The sequence below is a fragment of the Rana temporaria genome (genome assembly GCF_905171775.1).
Source record: "Rana temporaria chromosome 2 unlocalized genomic scaffold, aRanTem1.1 chr2e, whole genome shotgun sequence".
In the NCBI taxonomy this organism is placed as follows: domain Eukaryota; kingdom Metazoa; phylum Chordata; class Amphibia; order Anura; family Ranidae; genus Rana; species Rana temporaria.
Window position 1 is genome coordinate 149,203 of NW_024404410.1, and position 20,373 is coordinate 169,575.

General features: G+C 47.3%; 1 protein-coding gene across 1 annotated transcript; it reads left to right on the forward strand.

Annotated features, from left to right (window-relative positions):
* Positions 1-513: 513 nt before the first annotated feature.
* On the forward strand, positions 514-18,953 carry LOC120921557 (zinc finger protein 300-like). Its single transcript, XM_040334058.1, has 2 exons — positions 514-617; positions 17,155-18,953. Exon 2 carries the CDS (start codon positions 17,470-17,472, stop codon positions 18,442-18,444), a length of 975 nt encoding a protein of 324 aa, XP_040189992.1. The 5' UTR covers positions 514-617; positions 17,155-17,469; the 3' UTR covers positions 18,445-18,953.
* Positions 18,954-20,373: the final 1,420 nt, after the last annotated feature.

The following is a 20,373-nucleotide window of genomic DNA, read 5'->3' on the forward strand; positions in this document are numbered from 1 at the left end:
ATACCACCAAAAGAAATCTCTATTTGTGGGAACAAAATGATCCAAATTTAGTTTGTGTGCAGTGTTTTATGACCGCGCAATTGTCATTCAAAGTGCGACAGCGCTGAAAGATGGAAATTGGTCTGGGCAGGAAGGTGTATAAGTGCCCGGTAAGGAAGGGGTTAAATAATTATATTTAAGAAAAAAAAAATATTATTCTTTCACAATTATTTTTTTCTGTTTTAGTTGTTCCCCAACAGTTAAGCACGGGCAGAATGGATTCCCAACTAGGAATGTGCTTCGTCCTCTTACCGGGGTCTTTTACACTTCTTTTCCCTTATTTGTTTATCTGCTTTTTGTTTTTTCTTTGTGATGTTTTATACTTTTCATCTATTTGGACACAGCGCCATCTGGTGTCTCCTCTCCATACTGCACCCTCTGTAATAATCAGTGCTGATCCTCCCTGTGAGAGAAAATACCGGAAATACCAGTGTGGGCGTGTACCAAACCTCACTTCCTGTCTTACTTCCTGTTTTCAGCCATTTTAGATCTGGTTCCAGGAAGTTCAACAGCTTCTCAGTCTCCATCTTGAGAACACGGAAACCAGCATGAGATTTTCTCCATGTCACACCACACAGGTAAGTCAGGTATATATCCTATTCATGGTACAGGGCTCCTGTCCCTCTATAGACATATCAATCATCTGTGACTGTCTGTTCCTCCTTGTGTTTAATCATCTGGGACACACAGACACACACAGACACACACAGACACACACAGAGACAGACACACACACACAGTCACACACACACACACACACAGTCACACACACAGTCACACACACAGACACACACACAGTCACACACACAGACACACACACAGTCACACACACAGACACACACACAGTCACACACACAGACACACACACAGTCACACACACAGACACACACACAGTCACACACACAGACACACACACAGTCACACACACAGACACACACACAGACACACACACAGTCACACACACAGACACACACACAGTCACACACACAGACACACACACAGTCACACACACACAGAGACAGTCACACACAGTCACACACACACACACACACACACACAGTCACACACACAGACACACACACAGTCACACACACACAGAGACAGTCACACACACACACAGACAGTCACACACACACACAGACAGACAGAGACACACACACACACACACACACACACACAGTCACACAGACACACACACAGAGACACACACACACACACACACACAGAGACAGACACACACACACAGACACACACACACACACACACACAGACAGACAGAGACACACAGACAGACACACACACACACACACACACAGACACAGACAGACAGAGACACACACACACAGACAGACACACAGACACACACACACACACAGACACAGACAGACAGAGACACACACAGACAGACAGACACACACACACAGACACACACACACACACACACACTTGATGGAACGTTTTTGCTGATCTGGGACTTCAGAATCTACTTCCCGGTATCGGTGTCTCTTCATTGCTGGACATTCAGGCCGTGTTCACATACATGCGAATTGGACTCTGGTCCGGTGTCTCCTCACAGAACGCTCCGGAAGTCACGTTACGCAGAGAAATTTCACACTGCAAATGATTTAGTGATTATCATGCCATGCTGGGACTTGTAGTGCCTCTAAAGAAGCCAGCTGTCCTTGGAATGCCCTATACAAGGCAGAGCAACCTGTGGTCATCATCATGCCATGCTGGGACTTGTAGTGTCTCCAGAACTGCCAGCTGTCTCTGTACAACCTAAACCAACCTGGGTTGTTAGGTTCTGCAATGCTGGGACCTGCTGTGGCTGTCTCTCTGCAGCGTACCGTGGCTGTCTCTCTGTGGAGAGTGCCGTGGCTGTCTCACTGCAAACACCTGGTGTTAGCATTTCATTCAGACAGCCACTGCTGCAAGACAGCCACTACAGGTCCCCAGCATTGCAGGATCTATCACCCCAGGTTGGTTTAGGTTGTACAGGGACAGCTGGCAGTTCTGGAGACACTAAAAGTCCCAGCATGGCATGATAATCACCACTGGTTGCCCCCTGCCTTGTATAGGGCAGTCCAAAAACAGCTGGCATCTTTAGAGGTACTACAAGTCCCAGCATTGCAGGATCTATCACTACAGGTTGCTCTAGGTAGGCACTACAAGTACCAGCAATGCAGAACCGCACAGCACAGGTTGGTTTGGGTTGTGGAGGGACAGCTGGCAGAGACACGAGGTAACAAGGGAAGTATTAGTCTTGGGACGCAGAGCCCAGTGTTTGTATCGTCTGTAACGTCACTTCCGTGACTTTATCTGTCGGTTTCACTGCTCCGTAGTGTCGCAAATCGTTCGGAACGCATCGCGCATGTGCAGTGCGAAATTTCTCGGCGCAACGTCACTTCCAGCGCGTTCTGTGATGGGGAGCCGAATGTGACGAGACACCGGCCGCACCTGGAGTATGGCTACATCATTGATGGGGGGGGGGGGGGGGCGGCACCAGGCTCAGCCAACCGATCGGTGCAAAGACACTGCTTTGCGGGGGAGGAGCCGGGATGACGTTGAGCATGCGCATGTTTCAATGGAGAGGCAAGTATACACAAACACGCTCTGGTTTTTCGGCAGGAAAACACTGCAGAGAATCTCACAAAGAGAAATAGAAGATTATGGGGCCCCTGGACTTACAGATGGCCACCACACCAGGAGGCAGTGCAAAGGCGGGGCAGCTAAAATCAAAAGCATGTCGGTTTCGGACATATCAGGGACAGATGTAAAAACAAAAAAAAAATGATTTTTACATACTGTCCCTGGTTTTACTGAGCCTGGCAACCCTGATGGGGGGGCCCCTAGTGGCATGGGGCCCTCGGGCAGTGCCCGCGTGACTCGATGGTCAGTCCGCCCCTGGGTGATATGCACTTCGATCTCTGCACCTCAGTGATTGCACAAAGTGAACGCACATGGCAATTAGAATGGAAAGCACCGAACAGGCTGCAGGTGACACCCCCCCCCCCCCTGTCTCTATTTAGCCCTCCTTCCACTGTGTAACATGCGCTCTCTACTATTCCTTCTGACACTTGTGTCCTCTCTCAACAAATGGCTGCTCTCCTGACGGGGGGACGGGGTCTTCGGTGATTATCGGTGCAGCGCCACCAAGGATGCCAAACGGTGCCCATTAAAAATGCCTATCAGTGCTGCATATTAATACTTCATCAGTGCATCTGTGAAGGAGAAAACTTACTATTTACAAAATTTTATAACCAAAAAATAAATAAAACAGAGGTGATCAAATACCACCAAAATAAATCTCTATTTGTGGGAACAAAATGATAAAAAATGTGTTTTGGTACAACGTCGCATGACCGCGCAATTGTCATTTTAAAATGTGGTGGTGCTGAAAATTGGCCTGGGGGGGGGGGGGGAGTGCCCAGTATTGAAGTGGTTAACAAAGGCCTGGATTATTTCCCAAATGTACATATAACTGGATACTAGGTAAGGTTGATCCAAGGAATTTCCAATTGCCTGTTAGGGGATCAGCAAGGATTCCCCCCCCTGCTGGAGCAAATTGGATCATGCTTTGTGTGTTTTTTTTTTTTTTTTTTTTTTTTTGTCTTCCTCTTGATCAACTGTGGGTATAGGATGGGGCATATGGAGGTTTTGTTTGTTTTTATAAGCTGGTTGAACTGGATGCATCTTTCTTCAACCAGGTTAAAGCGGAGCTCTACCCTAAAGCTCCGCCCTAGTGGGACTTCCGCTCATCGGATCCCGACTTTCGCACCTCTTCAGGTGGAGGGGGGTGCAGATACCTGTCTAAGACGGGTATTGACACCCACTTCCGGGAGTCCACTCTGTGGGGACCTGCAGGTAGTGCGTCACTTCCACAACCCCCCCCCCCCCTCCCCCTGCGCGCCTTGTGTTCTGGGAAAAACACACGGCTCCCAGAACACAGCGGGGACCAGTGAGCATGGCGCAGCGCAAAACGCGCATGCGCCATAAGGAACCGGGCAATGAAGCCGCATTGCTTCACTTCCTGGTTCCCTCACCGAGGATGGCGGTGGGGGCAGCAGATTGACGAGCGATCGCTCGTCTTCTGCTGCCGACGTCGCTGGACTCCAGGACAGGTAAGTGTCCTAATAATAAAAGTCAGCAGTTGCAGTATTTGTAGCTGTTTGGCTTTTAAAGGGGAGTTCCAGCCATTTTTATGTTTATTAAAAGTCAGCAGCAACAAAAAGTGTAGCTGCTGGCTTTTAATAAACAGGCACTTACCTGCTCCGGCCGGGGCTCCGCTCCTCTCCCCCCCTCCCCGGCCGGCGTCTTCATCTTCAGTGTGGGCACCCGGCCGTGACAGCTTTCGGCTTCACGGCCGGGCACCCACTGCGCATGCGCGAGCGGCGCGGCACTGCGCATGCGCGAGCGGCGCGGCCCGGCGCCGCGCCCTGTAATTGGCCAGGAGATCGCCTAGGACCTGTGACGTGTCCTAGGCGATCGCCTACAGCAGCCACTTCCTGAAGGCGACTAAGCTTAGTCGCCTACAGGAAGGAGGAAGTGGGACAGGAAGTCCCACTCGTGCTGAAGCCCCCACTCCCCCCCCAAAAAAATTACATGCCAAATGTGGCATGTAAGGGGGAGAGGAGTGGGTTAAGAGGAAGTTCCAAATTTGGGTGGAACTCCTCTTTAATATTTTTTGTACGGCGGAGATCCTATGTAACTATATATGGCAGCTCTGTAAGTTGGTGGGTAGTTTTGTGCACACTCAAATCCAAAATTTGGGATTTGGTTAACCGCTTTCCGACCGACTTGCACAGATACAAGTCGGCAGAATGGCACGTACAGGCAGATTAAGGTACCTGTACGTCTCCTTAACACGTGGCATTGTGGGCATGCGCACGCTGCCGCAAGCTCCGTGAGTGTGATTGCGGGTCCCGCGGACTCGATGTCTGCGGGGATACTCGCGATTGTCTGACGGAGAGGAAGAACAGGGAAATGCTGATGTAAACAAGCATTTCCCTGTTATTCCTAGTGACAGGACACTGATCAGTTCCCTATAATCGGGAGTGGCGATCATTGTTGTCACACGTAGCCCCCCCCCACAGTTAGAATCACTCCCTAGTTTATAGCGCAAAAAATGAAAACCACAGAGGTGATCAAATGCCACCAAAAGAAAGCTCTACTTGTGGGGGGAAAAAAGGACGTCAATTTTGTTTTGGAGCCACGTTGCACGACCGCGCAATTGTCAGTTAAATCGGCGCAGTGCCAAATCGCAAAAAGTACTCTGGTCTTTGGGCAGCCAAATAGTCTGGGGCTGAAGTGATTAAAGTGAACTTATAGTCAGATCCAGCAGCTAATACCTGATGGGTCCAAGGGTAGAGAAATGAGCGGGTTTGTTAAAAGGAAGATGAGATCTGGCACAAAAGGGAAACCTGGATATATGAGGGTGTGTATGGAGTGCTTCTGCCAAGGGTTCAGCCATTAAAGATGGAGGGCATCCTTGAATGGTGTTATTGGAGATCATTAATGGCTTGAAGACCTGATGTGTAGACTTGGGCTGTTGGCTCTGAATACAATGCCAGTATGGTGGATAGAATCCTACCATTAAAGCCAAATTTTCGAGATGACGAAGTACATATACCACCAGTGAACTTTGCCAAACACCTTCTCCGCATCTATAGAAACAAGCAGAGAATGCATATGTCTTATCTCAGCATGGTGCATGACACTGAGGTGTGGCATCAGAAGACTTTCTAGCTTTCGTGAAACCCATTTGATCAGGTTCGACCAATGTAGTCTACTCCAACATTTATTTTTTTTATTTTTTTTTATCATAAACCTTTACATCAGAATTCAATAGGGATATTGGACAAAAATTTGCCGGGGTAGTTGGACTTTTAACAGGCTTAAGGAGTGTGCCAATATGTGCCCTCAGCATCTCCGTGGCAAATGGCTCTGCAGGCAGCTGTATGAAAAAAATATTCTCTAGATGGAGTGCCAAACAACTGTTTAACCACTTAAAGTGGAGTTCCACCCACTTTTTTAAGTCCTCTGCATCCAAGCTGCTCTGGGGGCTTTAAACGCATTGGCATATTTTTTATTTTTTAAACTCACGGTTTTATCTCCTCCTCTGTGTATTATGCAGCCGTGGCTGAGTACCTTATCTCCTCTCTGCAATGCCTTCTGGGAGATGTTTGTCATCAATCCCAGGAGGCAATAGTCATGCTGAATGCAGAGAGATTTCAGCGTGATGTTGGGGTGGGTGGGACACGGGTGGGCGGAACCCAGAAGACAGCAGCTATCAAACACCAGACAATGGGATGGAATCTGGGCGGGCCGCTACGTGTATGTGGCTCCGCCCACTTTAGCAGCTCATTGGCTGGTGTTTGACACCCCACGACATAGTTACATATAGTGTAACTGAATGGGACAAAACGGCTCAGTGTGAAACTGCCAGTAACACCAGTGAGTTCCTGGGGCTGTACTTCAGCTGTGCTCATTATGAGAGGTTCCCACCACCCCTGTGCTGAGTTCCCCGGTCTGTACACCTGATGTGTCCATTATGAGGGGTTCCCTCCAACGCTGTGCTGAGTTGCTAGGTTTGTACCCCTGCTGTGCTTATCAAGGGTTCCCACCATCCCTGTGATGTGCCGAGTTCCCGGGTCTGTACACCCGCTGTGCCCCAATATGAGGGGTTCCCACCATCCCTGTGCTGAGTTCCCCGGTCTGTACACCTGATGTGTCCATTATGAGGGGTTCCCACCATCCCTGTGCTGAGTTCCCGGGTCTGTACACCTGCTGTGCCCCATTATGAGGGGTTCCCACCATCCCTGTGCCCCATTATGAGGGGTTCCCACCATCCCTGTGCTGTACTGAGTTTCTCCTGCTTCCTCCTTCCCCCAGCACAGCACATTGTCACCATAACATCGCGCATCACATCCGGGAACTCAGCACAGGGATGGTGGGAACACCTCATAATGAGCACAGCAGATACTATTAGCATACCTCCCAACCGTCCCGGATTTTGCTGGAATTTCCCACGATTTGAAGTTTGTCCTGCAGTCCCGCGATCGGCTAAATTCCCGCAGCCCAGTGCCAGAACAAGTGAGTGACATCTGGTCACCAGATACCCTAAGTTCTCCCGCGAGGTGCGACAGTGTTCCGCATTTGGGCTGCGGTTCCCTGACACATACCAGAGTTGCAGCCACCCTAACTGATCACTGGTTGCTATGGCCGCCCCGCTTGGCATCTAACAACCAGTGACGTCACACACAGAGACTTCCAGAGCGAGGCCGTGTCAGTGTTACCCTGGCTCCACCCACCTTTTCCACTTCTCCGGCTCCCGCGGTCCGCCACCCGGCGGCCTAATGCAGCTACAGGCAAGGTCTCTGGCTTTGAAGAGTGAAGGATCATGGAGCCATGGGGATGATGGCAGCGGCAACCATCTGCACTCTGGCCACCTCCACAGGCGGAGAAGGTACACTGCAGCATGGACTGGACCGATTCGGCAGCACAGCAGCAGGTCAGTGTCACACCCCCCCCGTCAACAACGTTAATGCGAACGAAGGATAAGCCGGAGCAGTGTTTACTTGTACAACAACTTCAATTAATTCGGCTTACCCCCCTGCTGAACAAATGTCCCGCAGTGGACTTTTAAAATGTTGGGAGGCATGCTATTAGTCCTTTTTAACCACTTAAGCCCCGGACCATATTGCTGCCTAAAGACCCAAGGGGTTTTTACAGTTCGGGACTGCGTCGCTTTAACAGACAATTGCGTGGTTGTGCGACGTGGCTCCCAAACAAAATTGGCGTCCTTTTTTTCCCCACAAATAGAGCTTTCTTTTGGTGGTATTTGATCACCTCTGCGGTTTTTATTTTTTGCGCTATAAACAAAAATAGAGCGACAATTTTGAAAAAAATGCAATATTTTTTACTTTTTGCTATAATAAATATCCCCCAAAAACATATATAAATTTTTTTTTTTTCCTCAGTTTAGGCCGATACGTATTCTTCTACCTATTTTTGGTAAAAAAAATCGCAATAATCGTTTATCGGTTGGTTTGCGCAAAATTTATAGCGTTTACAAAATAGGGGATAGTTTTTTTGCATTTTTATTATTTTTTATTTTTTTTACTACTAATGGCGGCGATCAGCGTTTTTTTTTTTTTTTTTTTTTTTTTTCGTGACTGCGACATTATGGTGGACACTTCGGACAATTTTGACACATTTTTGGGACCATTGTCATTTTTACAGCAAAAAATGCATTTAAATTGCATTGTTTATTGTGAAAATGACAGTTGCAGTTTGGGAGTTAAACACAGGGGGCGCTGTAACATTTAGTGTTCACCTAGTGTGTGTTTACTAGTGTAGGGGGGTGTGGCTGTAGGAATGACATTATCGATCGGGTCTTCCCTATAAAGGGAATCACCCGATCGATGCGCCGCCACAGTGAAGCACGGGGAAGCTGTGTTTACACACGGCTCTCCCCATTCTTGAGCTCCGGGGACCGATCGCGACGGAGCGGCTAAAAACAAATATCCGCGCCGTCGTCCCGTATCGCTCCCCGAGCGGACCAGACCTCCGCATGTACCGGGGGGGGTCCCGATCGGACCCCCCACCCACGTCTAGCAGAGGACGTACAGGTACGTGATTGTGCCTGTCCGTGCCATTCTGCTGACGTATATGTACATGAGGAGGTCGGGAAGTGGTTAAGCGTCCAGCTTTTTTCGTGTTTTCGGGCACAAAATAACGGCTAATGCGAAACGAACCAAAATGAATTTATTGACTGCGCACATTATTATTATTATTATTATTATACAGCACATGTTTAGTATGTATACACACAACGCAAGATATGTGTATGTGTGTGTATATATATATATATATGTATATATATATATATATATATATATATATATATATATATATATATGAAATATTATATGTAGATATATCTGCATAGAAACAAATTATTTACTATGTTTACTGGTTCCTGGAGAGGTTTGCATAGATAAGGGGAGGCAACTTCCTCTGACACTCACGTTGCTATGGAAACCTGACTGAAACCTATTACACTGCTTGTGCAGCACTGAGCATGTGCGAGATCTGCAAGGCTGAAATCCAGGAAGCCATACAGTCTGGCTTCATGATGCCCACAGTCTATTTCCATTTTATAAATGATCTATATGCTGTAACAACCTAACAAAACGGACCTTAGTTTACAGACTAACTTGACTAGAATACATTAAGCTTGTGTATTACAGGGGTATTCCTTTTGAGAGTAAAAACATCCGTCGTACCAAAAATAGTTGTGCCCCAAACAGAAATCTAAAGAGTTAAGTAAAGACTTTTTGAGCATATGTGATGTCATTCCTCTGGGAGAGTGCCCAATTGAGGGCCAACAGAGCATCGACGTGTTGATTCACTGTGTAAAGGGACGCTACATCTGCTGTTACTAGGAAGACATCACTTCTTCCAGATAGGTCAATGTCTTGTAACAGGATAAGTAGGTCTTTTGTATCCTTTTTAGATAGGCTCGTGTTTGGGTGAAAAAAACCCTGTTTTTAACGCGTACTGTTAGATGGTTAATTGGTTGTTCTGCTAGCTGGTCGGTAAGTAGGCTTGGTTTTTCCCTGGGCATTCCCCAGGCTTTGTTGTTATCGTGTTTGGGTGACACTTTTTTGTAGATGGTGGTCCAGGAACTGACCTAGGCAAGATGTAATAGAGCCTATCCCATTTACTATGGGTCTTGCTGGGGGATGGTTGAGGTCTTATTGGATTTTAGGAAGAGTATAGATTGTAGGTATCTGCTGCTTGGTACTAGGTATTTCCTTTCTTTATTGGAAATGGCTCTTGTTTGATACCCTGTTTCAACTAAAACCTTCAGGTTTTCTTCATGCTGTGAAGTGGGATCTTCTAATTTTTTTTTTTTTTTTTTTTTTTTTTTTTTTTACCAAAAATATGTAGAATACGTATCGGTCTAAACTAAGGAAAAACTATATATATGTATGTATGTGATATATATATATATATATATATATATTCGTATTTATCCTGCTATAACGTGCCCTGGCGTATAGCGCTCACCCCCGAACTTGAAGGAAAATTCCTGGAAAAAAATATTGGATGCCCCTCTTCGGTGTCTTGCCCGTCATCCATCGGCGGCCTCGTCCGGTCCGGCGGCCATCGTGTTGTCCTTCCCGCGCTGTGTTTGAACCACTGCGCCGGCATATACCGAGTGCAGTATAGTCGGGCAGGCTCGGCTCCGCTCGCGTAAAGGACGTGACCGTGAGAGGAGCCGAGCCTGCCCGACTATACCCAAGTCTACTGCGCTCGGTATATGCCGGCGCAGTGGTTCAAACACAGCGCGGGAAGGACACCACGATGGCTGCAGAAGGACGCCGGACCGGACAAGACACCGACGAGGGGCATCCAAACTAAGTATTTTTTTTTTTTTTTTCAGGAATTTTCCTTCAAGTATATCGCGCACCCACGATTTTGCCCAGATTTTCAGGGCAAAAAAGTGGTGCGGTATACGCCGATAAATACTGTGTGTATGTGTATATACACAAACACATACACGTGTGTGTGTGTGTGTGTGTGTGTGTGTGTGTGTGTGTGTGTGTGTGTGTGTGTATATATATATATATATATATATATATATATATATATATATATATATATATATATATGGGTCATGGGTGGTTTGAGCCCCAACGTGGACTGTCCTGGACCCCACCCCCCCTTTTTATATGGCACCTCAGTTGCCTGGAGATCCTCCCGGGGTCCCCAGAGTGGATTGCTTCCCTGGGTGGGAGATGCCCCCCCACTGGTCCCTGCCATGAGGAGGGGGCCATGTTGTGTTGGGATAGAGGGGCGTGGGGTGGTTGCTGCCACTGGAGACAGAAGGTGTGTGTTTTTTTTTTTTTAGATGTACCCTCCATGACTACTGCACTTGATTTGCACTGCAATCCATGTGTTCCTCTTTGTCTGATTTCTTATTTGTTTATTTTGTGTTCTTGTTAAAATTTGATTACATACTAACTAGTGGAGTTTAAAACACTATTAGCTACTTAGCTCATTGTTCTATTACTAAACTGACCACTGAGACGTCCTCACTTTTATTTTGCCGGTTTACATTGGTTAGCCATACAGGCATGCCGGGTGTGGGTGGGTGAGGACCGGGAGCTCGCTCCTTGGCTCTGTTCAATACATTACCCCAACTAGGACGGTGCTCTATACCCCAGGAGTTTGTTTAGTGCTCCCGGTGAGTACCACCGCCGTGTATGCTCATTTAGTTCCCCCTTACTTTTGGCTGCACACGCGCTAGTGGCAGCTCTTTCTGCTTTTCTTTCCTACTCTACCCTCTAGTTTCCCTTACCCCCTCTCTACCCCCCTGTGCCGGTGGAATTGCGAACATGGACCAACTCATTATCCTTTTCGCCTAACGCGAAGGGCCTAAACACGCCCGAGAAATGGAATATCCTGCTCCAGGACGCACGTCGCTCGAGGGCTGACATACAGGAGACCCATTTTAGAGACCTCAAGCTGCCCCTACTCAAAAACAGATTATTTCCCCTAGCGTACCACTCAGCTTACACGGAAGCCAAGTCGAGAGGCGTCACTATCCTCCTCTCCGCAAGAGTCCCATGGACTCACAGATAGACAAAGAAAGCCGCTTCTTATTCTTGAAAGGCCTCATAGGCGATAAGAAGGTGACATTGGCCAACCTATACACCCCCAACGCACGCCAGGACGTGTTCATTGTGAGACAAATAAAGAGGCTTATGCAGTACACGGAGGGACAGCTGGTGGTGGCGGGTGACTTAAATGTTTCCCTGTCGCCTGCGGAAGACACCTCCATCGGGTACTTCTGCGGTCACTCGCGATGCGCGTAAACGTATTGGAACGGCCCTGCACTCAGCGCAATTGATCGCATGGCGCCTTTTCCACCCAGGAGAAAGGGACTATTGTTCGTTTTTTTTTTTTTTTTCCTCTCTAAACCGCACCAGACATACTCGCGGATTGATTATCTCCTTGTCCCACACAGTCAACTCCATGCAATCAAGAACACTTCAATTGGATCGATAACATGGTCGGATCACGCCCCGGTTATGATGACATATACCCTATTTGACGCCCAGGCGTCAGAGCGACCGGTCTGGAGGCTCAATGACAGCCTACTACAGAACCCCAAGGTTATGGCTGAAGTGCTCACTGAGATCAGCCATTACTTTTCGACCAATGCGACGGAGGGGAGCGACCCTGGTCTGGTGCGGGAGGCTCACAAGGCCGTGATTAGGGGGGTGCTTATTAAGCATGGAGCTAGGCTGAAACGAGAATGGGCCGCACAGCTAGACACATTGCTGGCCAAATTACAGACCCTAGAGCAGTGTTTCTCAATTCCAGTCCTCAGGCCCCCCCAACAGGTCAAGTTTTCAGGATTTCCATTATTTTGCACAGGTGATTTGATCAGTTTCACTGCCTTAGTAATCACCACAGCCTTTTCATCTGAGGGAAATCCTGAAAACCTGACCTGTTGGGGGGCCTGAGGACTGGAATTGAGAAACACTGCCCTAGAGACACTACACAAAACAGCCCTGACCAGACAGGTGGGGAATGAGCTTGACGCGACTAGATCACAGACATACTGCAGTTTAAGGCCAAGGTGGCCATGCAGGTTTGTAGGAGGAAGGGGTATGAGTTTGGGAACAAATGCGGCAGACTTCTAGCTCAGTCGCTACAGGCCCAATGCCAAGCGTCAGTCATCCCCCATGTGGTTTCCCGGACGGGGCAGAAGGTTTCGTTGCCTGGGCAAATAGCTTGCGAATTTAGAACTTTCTATGACTCTTTGTTCAATCTTCATGCTTTGGTGCCGGAGGGGGATCCCACGTCGGAATACCTTACGCAGTCTAATATGCCAGTCCTGTCTGAAGACACCCAAAAAATACTCAACGAACCTATCACCCTGACTGAACTTCAGCTTGCGCTTGAGGAGACGAAGTTGGGTAAGGCCCCTGGACCTGACGGTTTGACTACCCACTACTACAGGACCCTCCTCCCCTCCCTAGGCCCACACATGGTGAAACTGTACAGCGCTCTGGGGACAGGTCAATCTTTCCATACTTCCTCCCTACAGGCCCAAATCGCTGTCATCCCCAAGGATGTTAAGGACCCACCCCAGTGCGGGAGTTACCGCTCCACCTCACTCCTTAATACGGATCTCAAACTTTTCACTATGGTCCTGGCCTCCAGACTGTGGCAACATCTGCCCGAGTTGGTCCACTTGGACCAAGTGGGGTTCGTCCCAGCCAGGGAGGCTAGGGACAATACCACCAATGTCCTTAACCTGTTACACACCGCCAGCAGAGGGAAGACGCCGTGTGTCCTCCTCGGGACGGACGCCGAAAAGGCATTTGACCGAGTGCTCTGGAGGTTTCTATTTGCAACGCTAAGGCATATAGGCCTTGGGCCCCAGATGCGGCACTGGGTGACGGCGGCCTACTCGGGCCCGATGGCCAGGGTGAGGGCAAACGGGGTACTGTCCAAGCCTTTCCGGATTTATAACGGGACTAGTCAGGGCTGCCCATGTTCCCCTTTGCTCTTTGCTTTGACTCTAGAACCGTTCCTGTGTCATGTGCGTTTGAACCCAGAGATTTCGGGAATATCTGTGAGGGGGTGTACAGCATAAGGTCTCCGTGTATGCGGATGACCTTATGTTCACGCTTGCACAACCACCTACATCGTTGCAGAGCCTCATGACAGAATTCGACGTCTACGGCCAATTATCTAATTTAAAAATTAATTTCACCAAGTCGGAGGCCATGGGGGTGAGGATTCCTCCTGCCCAACCGGGGAGACTTAAACGTAACTTCCACTTAAAGTGGACGGACACGGCCCTGAAGCATCTGGGCACTTTGATACCTGCATCCCTTCCCCAGATCTTTCAGATGAAATCCCCCCCCCCACTTCTGAAAAGAAAAAAGTTCAGAGGCTGCTGGACCAGTGGACTTCCGGCCTCCATTCGTGGCTGGGACGTTGCAATATATAAAAAATGTCGATCCTCCCAAAATTTCTGTACTTGATGCAAGCCCTACCAATAGCCATCCCGAGTAGTTTTTTTAAGCAGACACACTCCGCTCTGACCCCGTTACTCTGGGCAGGGAAGACCCCGCGACTGAAGCGAAACGTACTTGCACGTCCGAAACTCTACGGCGGTATTGCCATGCCAGAGATCCGTATGTATTACCACGCTGCTCACCTTACCAGATTCTTGGATTGGTGCTGGCATTCCGACACCAAGCTTTGGACTCGCATCGAACAGGCCCAGAGCCCGGTTCCACTCCAGAGAGCCCCATGGTGCCATTCTGCCTTTCCCCCGGAGCTCAAGCAACACCCCCTGTTGGGCACGACCATTAGAATTTGCGCCGGGCTCCTGGCAGAGTCTCACCTCTCGACATACAACTCACCCCTGAGACCGGTCTTAGGCCATCCCCTATTCCCCCCTGGGTTGCGAGACAGGAGGTTTAGCGAAGGGGGCAAGTGGAGGGGGACGGTAGAACTTATGGACCCTGCTGGCCCCTTCGGCCTGGACTATATGAAAGCGTCGCAGCTCAGCCATTTCCTGAGTAGTCTACCACCGCCGGACATCATGCCCCCCCCCCCCCCAACGACATTTAAAGAACTCTAAACGGGGACACTCCCTCACGCACTGTCCCTGACATATAATATACTGATTACACCCCAACTGGACGATCGATCCCCTGTCTAGCTAAATGGGAAAGGGACCTTGGCTGTACATTTAGCAGCAGTATGGTACAACACATACTCGCCTCTACACACAAGTCCTCGCTGAGCTCAAGAGTACAGGAGACGAACTACAAGGTACTTACCAGGTGGTACAGAACACCTGAGCTGCTACATAGGCTTTTTCCGGAGTCCTCGGACCTCTGCTGGCGTTGCCAGGAAGAGAAGGGAACGCTCCTACATATATTTTGGTCTTGCACCTGTATACAGGGCTTCTGGAGAGAGGTCCGCCGTATAACCCAGAAATTTACAGACCGCATACTAGGAGAGGACCCAGCGTTTTTTCTGCTCCACGCAACGGTTGTCCCGGCAAAGGCATATAAGAGCTCGGTGGTCCGTCACCTACTGGGACGGACCACCGAGTTGGAAATCTCAGCAGCCTCCAACGGTAGCACAATGGCTTGGGAAGGTAGACGAGGTTGGCCACATGGAGGACTTGATCCTCACTAGTCAACATAGACAGGAGAAGTACATGGAGATCTGGCGACCCTGGAACATGTTTAGATACTCTGAAGGGGGCTTGAACCTTATGCCGCGTACACACGGTCGTTTTTTGTGATGGGGGAAAAAAATGATATTTTTAAAAAACGTCATTTAAAATGACCGTGTGTGGGGAAAACTTTGTTTTATGTCTTCTGAAAAAGAAGACATGCTTCAAGTTTTCATGTCGTTTTTCAAAACGTTGTTTTTTGTGTCATTTACAATTATAGTGTGTGGGTAAAATGACGTTTAAAACAACGTTTTTTTAAACCCGCGCATGCTTAGGAGCAAGTTATGACGCAAGCTTGAATGGAACAGAGTGCCGTCGTACGTGCTGAACGTAACCGCGCTTTGCTAGAGCATTTTGAAAAAACGATGGTGTGTAGGCAACATCGTTTTTTAAAATGAAGTTTGAAAAACGTTGTTTTGTTTCATGATAAAAAACGACCGTGTGTGTGTTAGAGGAGATAATCCAAAACTCGGCTCAGGATGGGACAGACACATGAAAACGGTCTAAGACCCATACAGGGATACCATGCTCGCACCCACCCCACCCCCCCAACCCCCTCTACTTCTTCTTTTCCCCTTTCGGGTCAGGAGCGGTTCCTGCCCCCCCTTTATATTCTATTCACTCTTTATCCTTTTCCTTCTTATGCTAACTTCTCTAATGTATTGAAAATGGAAAAAGTGGGGGTGATTGGTTCCCGCGGAGGGTGCTCGGATGAGGTAAAACATACGCTCCCCCACATACACCATCCATGGGACCTAGGTATTTGACTCCGGGCACGGGGAGACATACTATGACAACATATATGTTTTATCACCTGCCTTCCTGTTTGTATGTTACCATTTCTTGTATTCTATTAGCTAGATTCAGAAAGAGCGCCGCATCTTTAAGGCGGCGTAGCGTATTTACGCTACGCCGCCGTAAGTTAGATAGGCAAGTACTGTATTCACAAAGCTCTTGCCTCCTAACTTACTGCGGCATAGCGTAAATGTAGCCGGTGTAAGCGCGCCTAATTCAAATGAGGATGGGGGGCGTGTTTAATGTAAATGATTGGTGACCCGGCGTGGTTGACGTTTTTACGAACGGCGCATGCGCCGTCCGTGTACATATCCCAGTGTGCATTGCTCCAAAGTACGCCGCAAGAACGTATTGGTTTCGACGTGAACGTAAATGATGTCCAGCCCCATTCACGGACGACTTACGCAAACGACGTAAATTTTCGACGCGGGAACGGCGGCCATACTTAACATTGACTAGGCCAGCTTTATCTTTACGCGGCGTAACTCTTACGGAAACGACGTTCGTGAATCGGCGTATCTAGGCATTTACATATTCTACGCCGAATTCAATGGAAGCGCCACCTAGCGGCCAGCGGAAAAATTGCACCCTAAGATACGACGGCTCAGGCCGTCGTATCTTAGATAGGTTTAAGTGTATCTCAGTTTGAGAATACACTTAAACTTACGACGGCGCAGATTCCGAGTTACGTTGGCGTATCTCTCTCTCTGAATGCAGCTATGTGTATTTTTGATTCTGCCTTCATTATGTTGTCCCTGTACTGAATAAATAATAAAAAAAAAAATTGTGTGTGTGTGTGTGTGTGTGTGTGTGTGTGTGTGTGTGTGTGTGTGTGTGTGTGTGTGTGTGTGTATATATATATATATATATATATATATATGTATATGTGTGTGTATATATATATATATATATATATACACATACAATAAATTTTCAATTGTACTACCACGTGGAAATATTGAGAATCGTGTTCTCTTTATATAAAAACAAAAAAAAATGAAATACAAATTCTGACTTTTTTTTTTATCTCTGTACAGGTGGACTGATGAACTAAGCTTTTGGTTAAGTTGGTCTTCATAGCACAAGTCACACTGGAGACAATTCACGTTGGTGTTCTACAAAGTTTTACTACAGATCAGTGAAAGATTCACACAGGACACAAGCAATATCCGTGTTTTAAATGTTTTTTTTTTTTTAATCCTCGTCAACATTGATCGCGCCTCGGAGGACAACAGGAGTGAAGTCATTTCAGTGTTCTGGAAGTGAACAACGGCTTTACTACTTTAATACTCAAGAGACCTCACAGAGAAAAGAAGATATATCTTGTTTTGGAAGGTGACACGTGGTTTACAATGGCATCGAAGCGTCTCAGACACCAGAAGGTTTGCACGGGAGAGAAGTCCTTTCAGTGTTCCACATGTGGCAAAGCTTTTGGAGGGAAGTCGAGCCTTACCAGACACCAGAAAATCCACACTGGAGAGAAGCCATTTCAGTGTTCTGAATGTGACAAAGCTTTTGCACAGAAGTCAAGACTTGCCACACACCAGAGGATTCACACTGGAGAGAAGTTGTATCAGTGTTCTGAATGTGACAAAGCTTTTACACACAGGTACGGCTTGATTACGCACCGGAGGCTTCACACTGGAGAGCAGCCATATCGGTGTCCAGAATGTAATAAAACTTTTACATTAAAGGTGGGCCTTATCCAACACCAGAGGCTTCACACTGGAGAGAAGCCATATAAGTGTCCAGAATGTAATAAAGCTTTTACAGTAGAGGTGAGCCTTACCAGACACCAGAAGATTCACACTGGGGAGAAGCCCTTTGAGTGTTCTGAATGTGACAAAGCTTTTATAACAAAGAAAGAGCTTTTCTCACACCAAATAATCCACACTGGAGAGAGGCCATATCAGTGTTCTGAATGTGATAAAGCTTTTACAATGAAGGGAAACCTCATCAGACACCAGGTTGTCCATACTGGAGCGAAGCTATATCAATGCTCTGAATGTGACAAAGCTTTTACATTGCGACCAAACCTTATGAGACACCAGATGGTCCACACTGGGGCGAAGCCACATCAATGTTCTGAATGTCACAAAGCTTTTAAATCCAAGGCAGAGCTTATCCTACACCACAGGGTTCACACTAGACCAGCGTCATATCAGTGTTCTGAATGTGATAAAAGTTACACAATTAAAACAAATCTTATCGTACATCAGAGGGTTCACACTGGGGAGAAGCCACATCAGTGTTCTATATGTGATAAAGCTTTTGCAATGAAGCCACACCTTATGAGCCACAAGAAGTTTCACTTTAGAAAGAAATAGTATCAGTTCTCTGAAATTGATAAAGCTTACTAGTCACCAGAAGGTCCACAGTCTTAATCTTTAGCTGAAGAGGGGGAACTTTTAGAGTAGTGGGGTATTAACGATGTAGCATCTTATCCACTGTGAAAGAGTTGGGGGGTGTCTCAACAGTTCCCTCACCAATGTGATTCCACAAGCTGATGAATGGTGAAAAGATATAATGCTACTTTGAAGAAAAAAAAAACTTGCTACAATCTGAGAAAACCATAATAAAAAGGATAGATGCATCGAGTTTAGTGCTTATGTCTATTAGGTTAACACTTGGAAGGCCTGTGAATGCATTACATTTATGGACAAGCACCAACGACTGTACTGTGTTTTCTTCATGGTTCTTTTCTTCTTCCTGCTTATGGAGCTTTGACTGGGCCTGTGTACAAAGTTTGTTTGCATTGTACTTTAATTGACAGGTATTCCCCAATGGTTTCTTGTTTGTGATATCCTAAGTAAATACATTCAACCCTGTGAATTCATTCTGCCTCTGATCATAAGTGAGAACCCTATCAAGGGGCTCCTGGGATTAGCAGCTGGTTGTGACAGTGATAGGAGGTGGCCAACTCCTGCAGCTAATCAGTGACTTGCAGTAAATTTGCAGCGTTTAAATATTAGTTCCAAAGAATTAACCGGGAACAAATGATGGTTCGATCAGCGATAGGCACAAGATAGGGAGACCCCTCCACAGCACCCAATAACACAGCCTTATACCCCAATTAATGGACCCCCATCACAGAGGTCACATCGGCCAATGTAAAATACAGGTGGAAACTTGTTACTCATATCTTATGGCAGCAAATTGGATGGTGAATGCAGCAGAGCCTAGATATGCCTCCTTACTTGGACCCCTTTCAAACTGAGGAGTTTTTCAGGCGGTATAGCGCTAAAAAAACTCCTTCACTTCACACTGAGGCGATGCGCTGGCGGGAGAGAAAAAAATCTCCTGTCAGCAGCATCTTTGCAGCGGTGAGAGGAGCGGCGTGTATACCGCTCGTTCCCATTTAAAACAATGGAAAATAGCGGTAATACCACTCACAATGCGCCTCTGCAGAGGCGCATTGCGGGCGGTATTAACCCTTTATCGGCCGCTAGCGAGGGTTAAAACTGCACCGCTAGCAGCCGAATCCCGTGGCAAATCTGACGGTATAGCGCCGCTATACCGCGGCTCCCGCCCCAGTGTGAAAGGGGCCTTAAGGTTCACTCCAGCGATTAATCACCATATATAAAATATCCCATGTGAACAAAGGAAAATACACCTCGCTGTGCAGTACATCAAAGTAATGTTTAAAAAGATAAAAATGAATAATATTGCACTCACATTAGTAGAAATCTAAACAAGCTCTGTTTGTGTAATAGCAGCCTCTCCCCATCACAAAGATAGCCACCGTGTCCCAGCATGCAGTCTCGTCGCCAACTCCTGAGGAGGATCTGATTTGCTGCCATAAGATATATGAGGAGTAACGAGTTTCCACCTGTATTTTATATTGGCTGATGTGATCTCTATGATGGGGGAGGGGGTCCATTAACTGGGGTAAGAGGCTGATCGAACCATCATTTGAACATTTGTTCCTGGTTAATTCTTTGGGACTAATATTTAAGCGCTGCACCTTTTTACTACATTTACTTTTTTTTTTTTTTTTACTTCAATATTGTGCTGACTGCTGTTGTTTTTACTGATTTTTGTTGTTATTAATAATTTGTAGCACAGCATAGTTTATTTTTTAAATCAGTCACTTGCAGGCAATCGCTCAAGCAGCAATCACATGTGAGTGATCTACTCTAGATACAGGATAAGGTTCTCTCATCGAATCAGAAGCCATGCACATTTGCTGTTGGGAATGTACCCCAACAAATCTGCCTCAGCAACGGAGCCATATTAGTGATCAAGTGGAATCTTGT

What these genes read in the sequence shown, in the direction of transcription:
- LOC120921557 (XM_040334058.1), top strand. Translation starts at nt 17,470, where the DNA reads ATGGCATCGAAGCGTCTCAGACACCAGAAGGTTTGCACGGGAGAGAAG.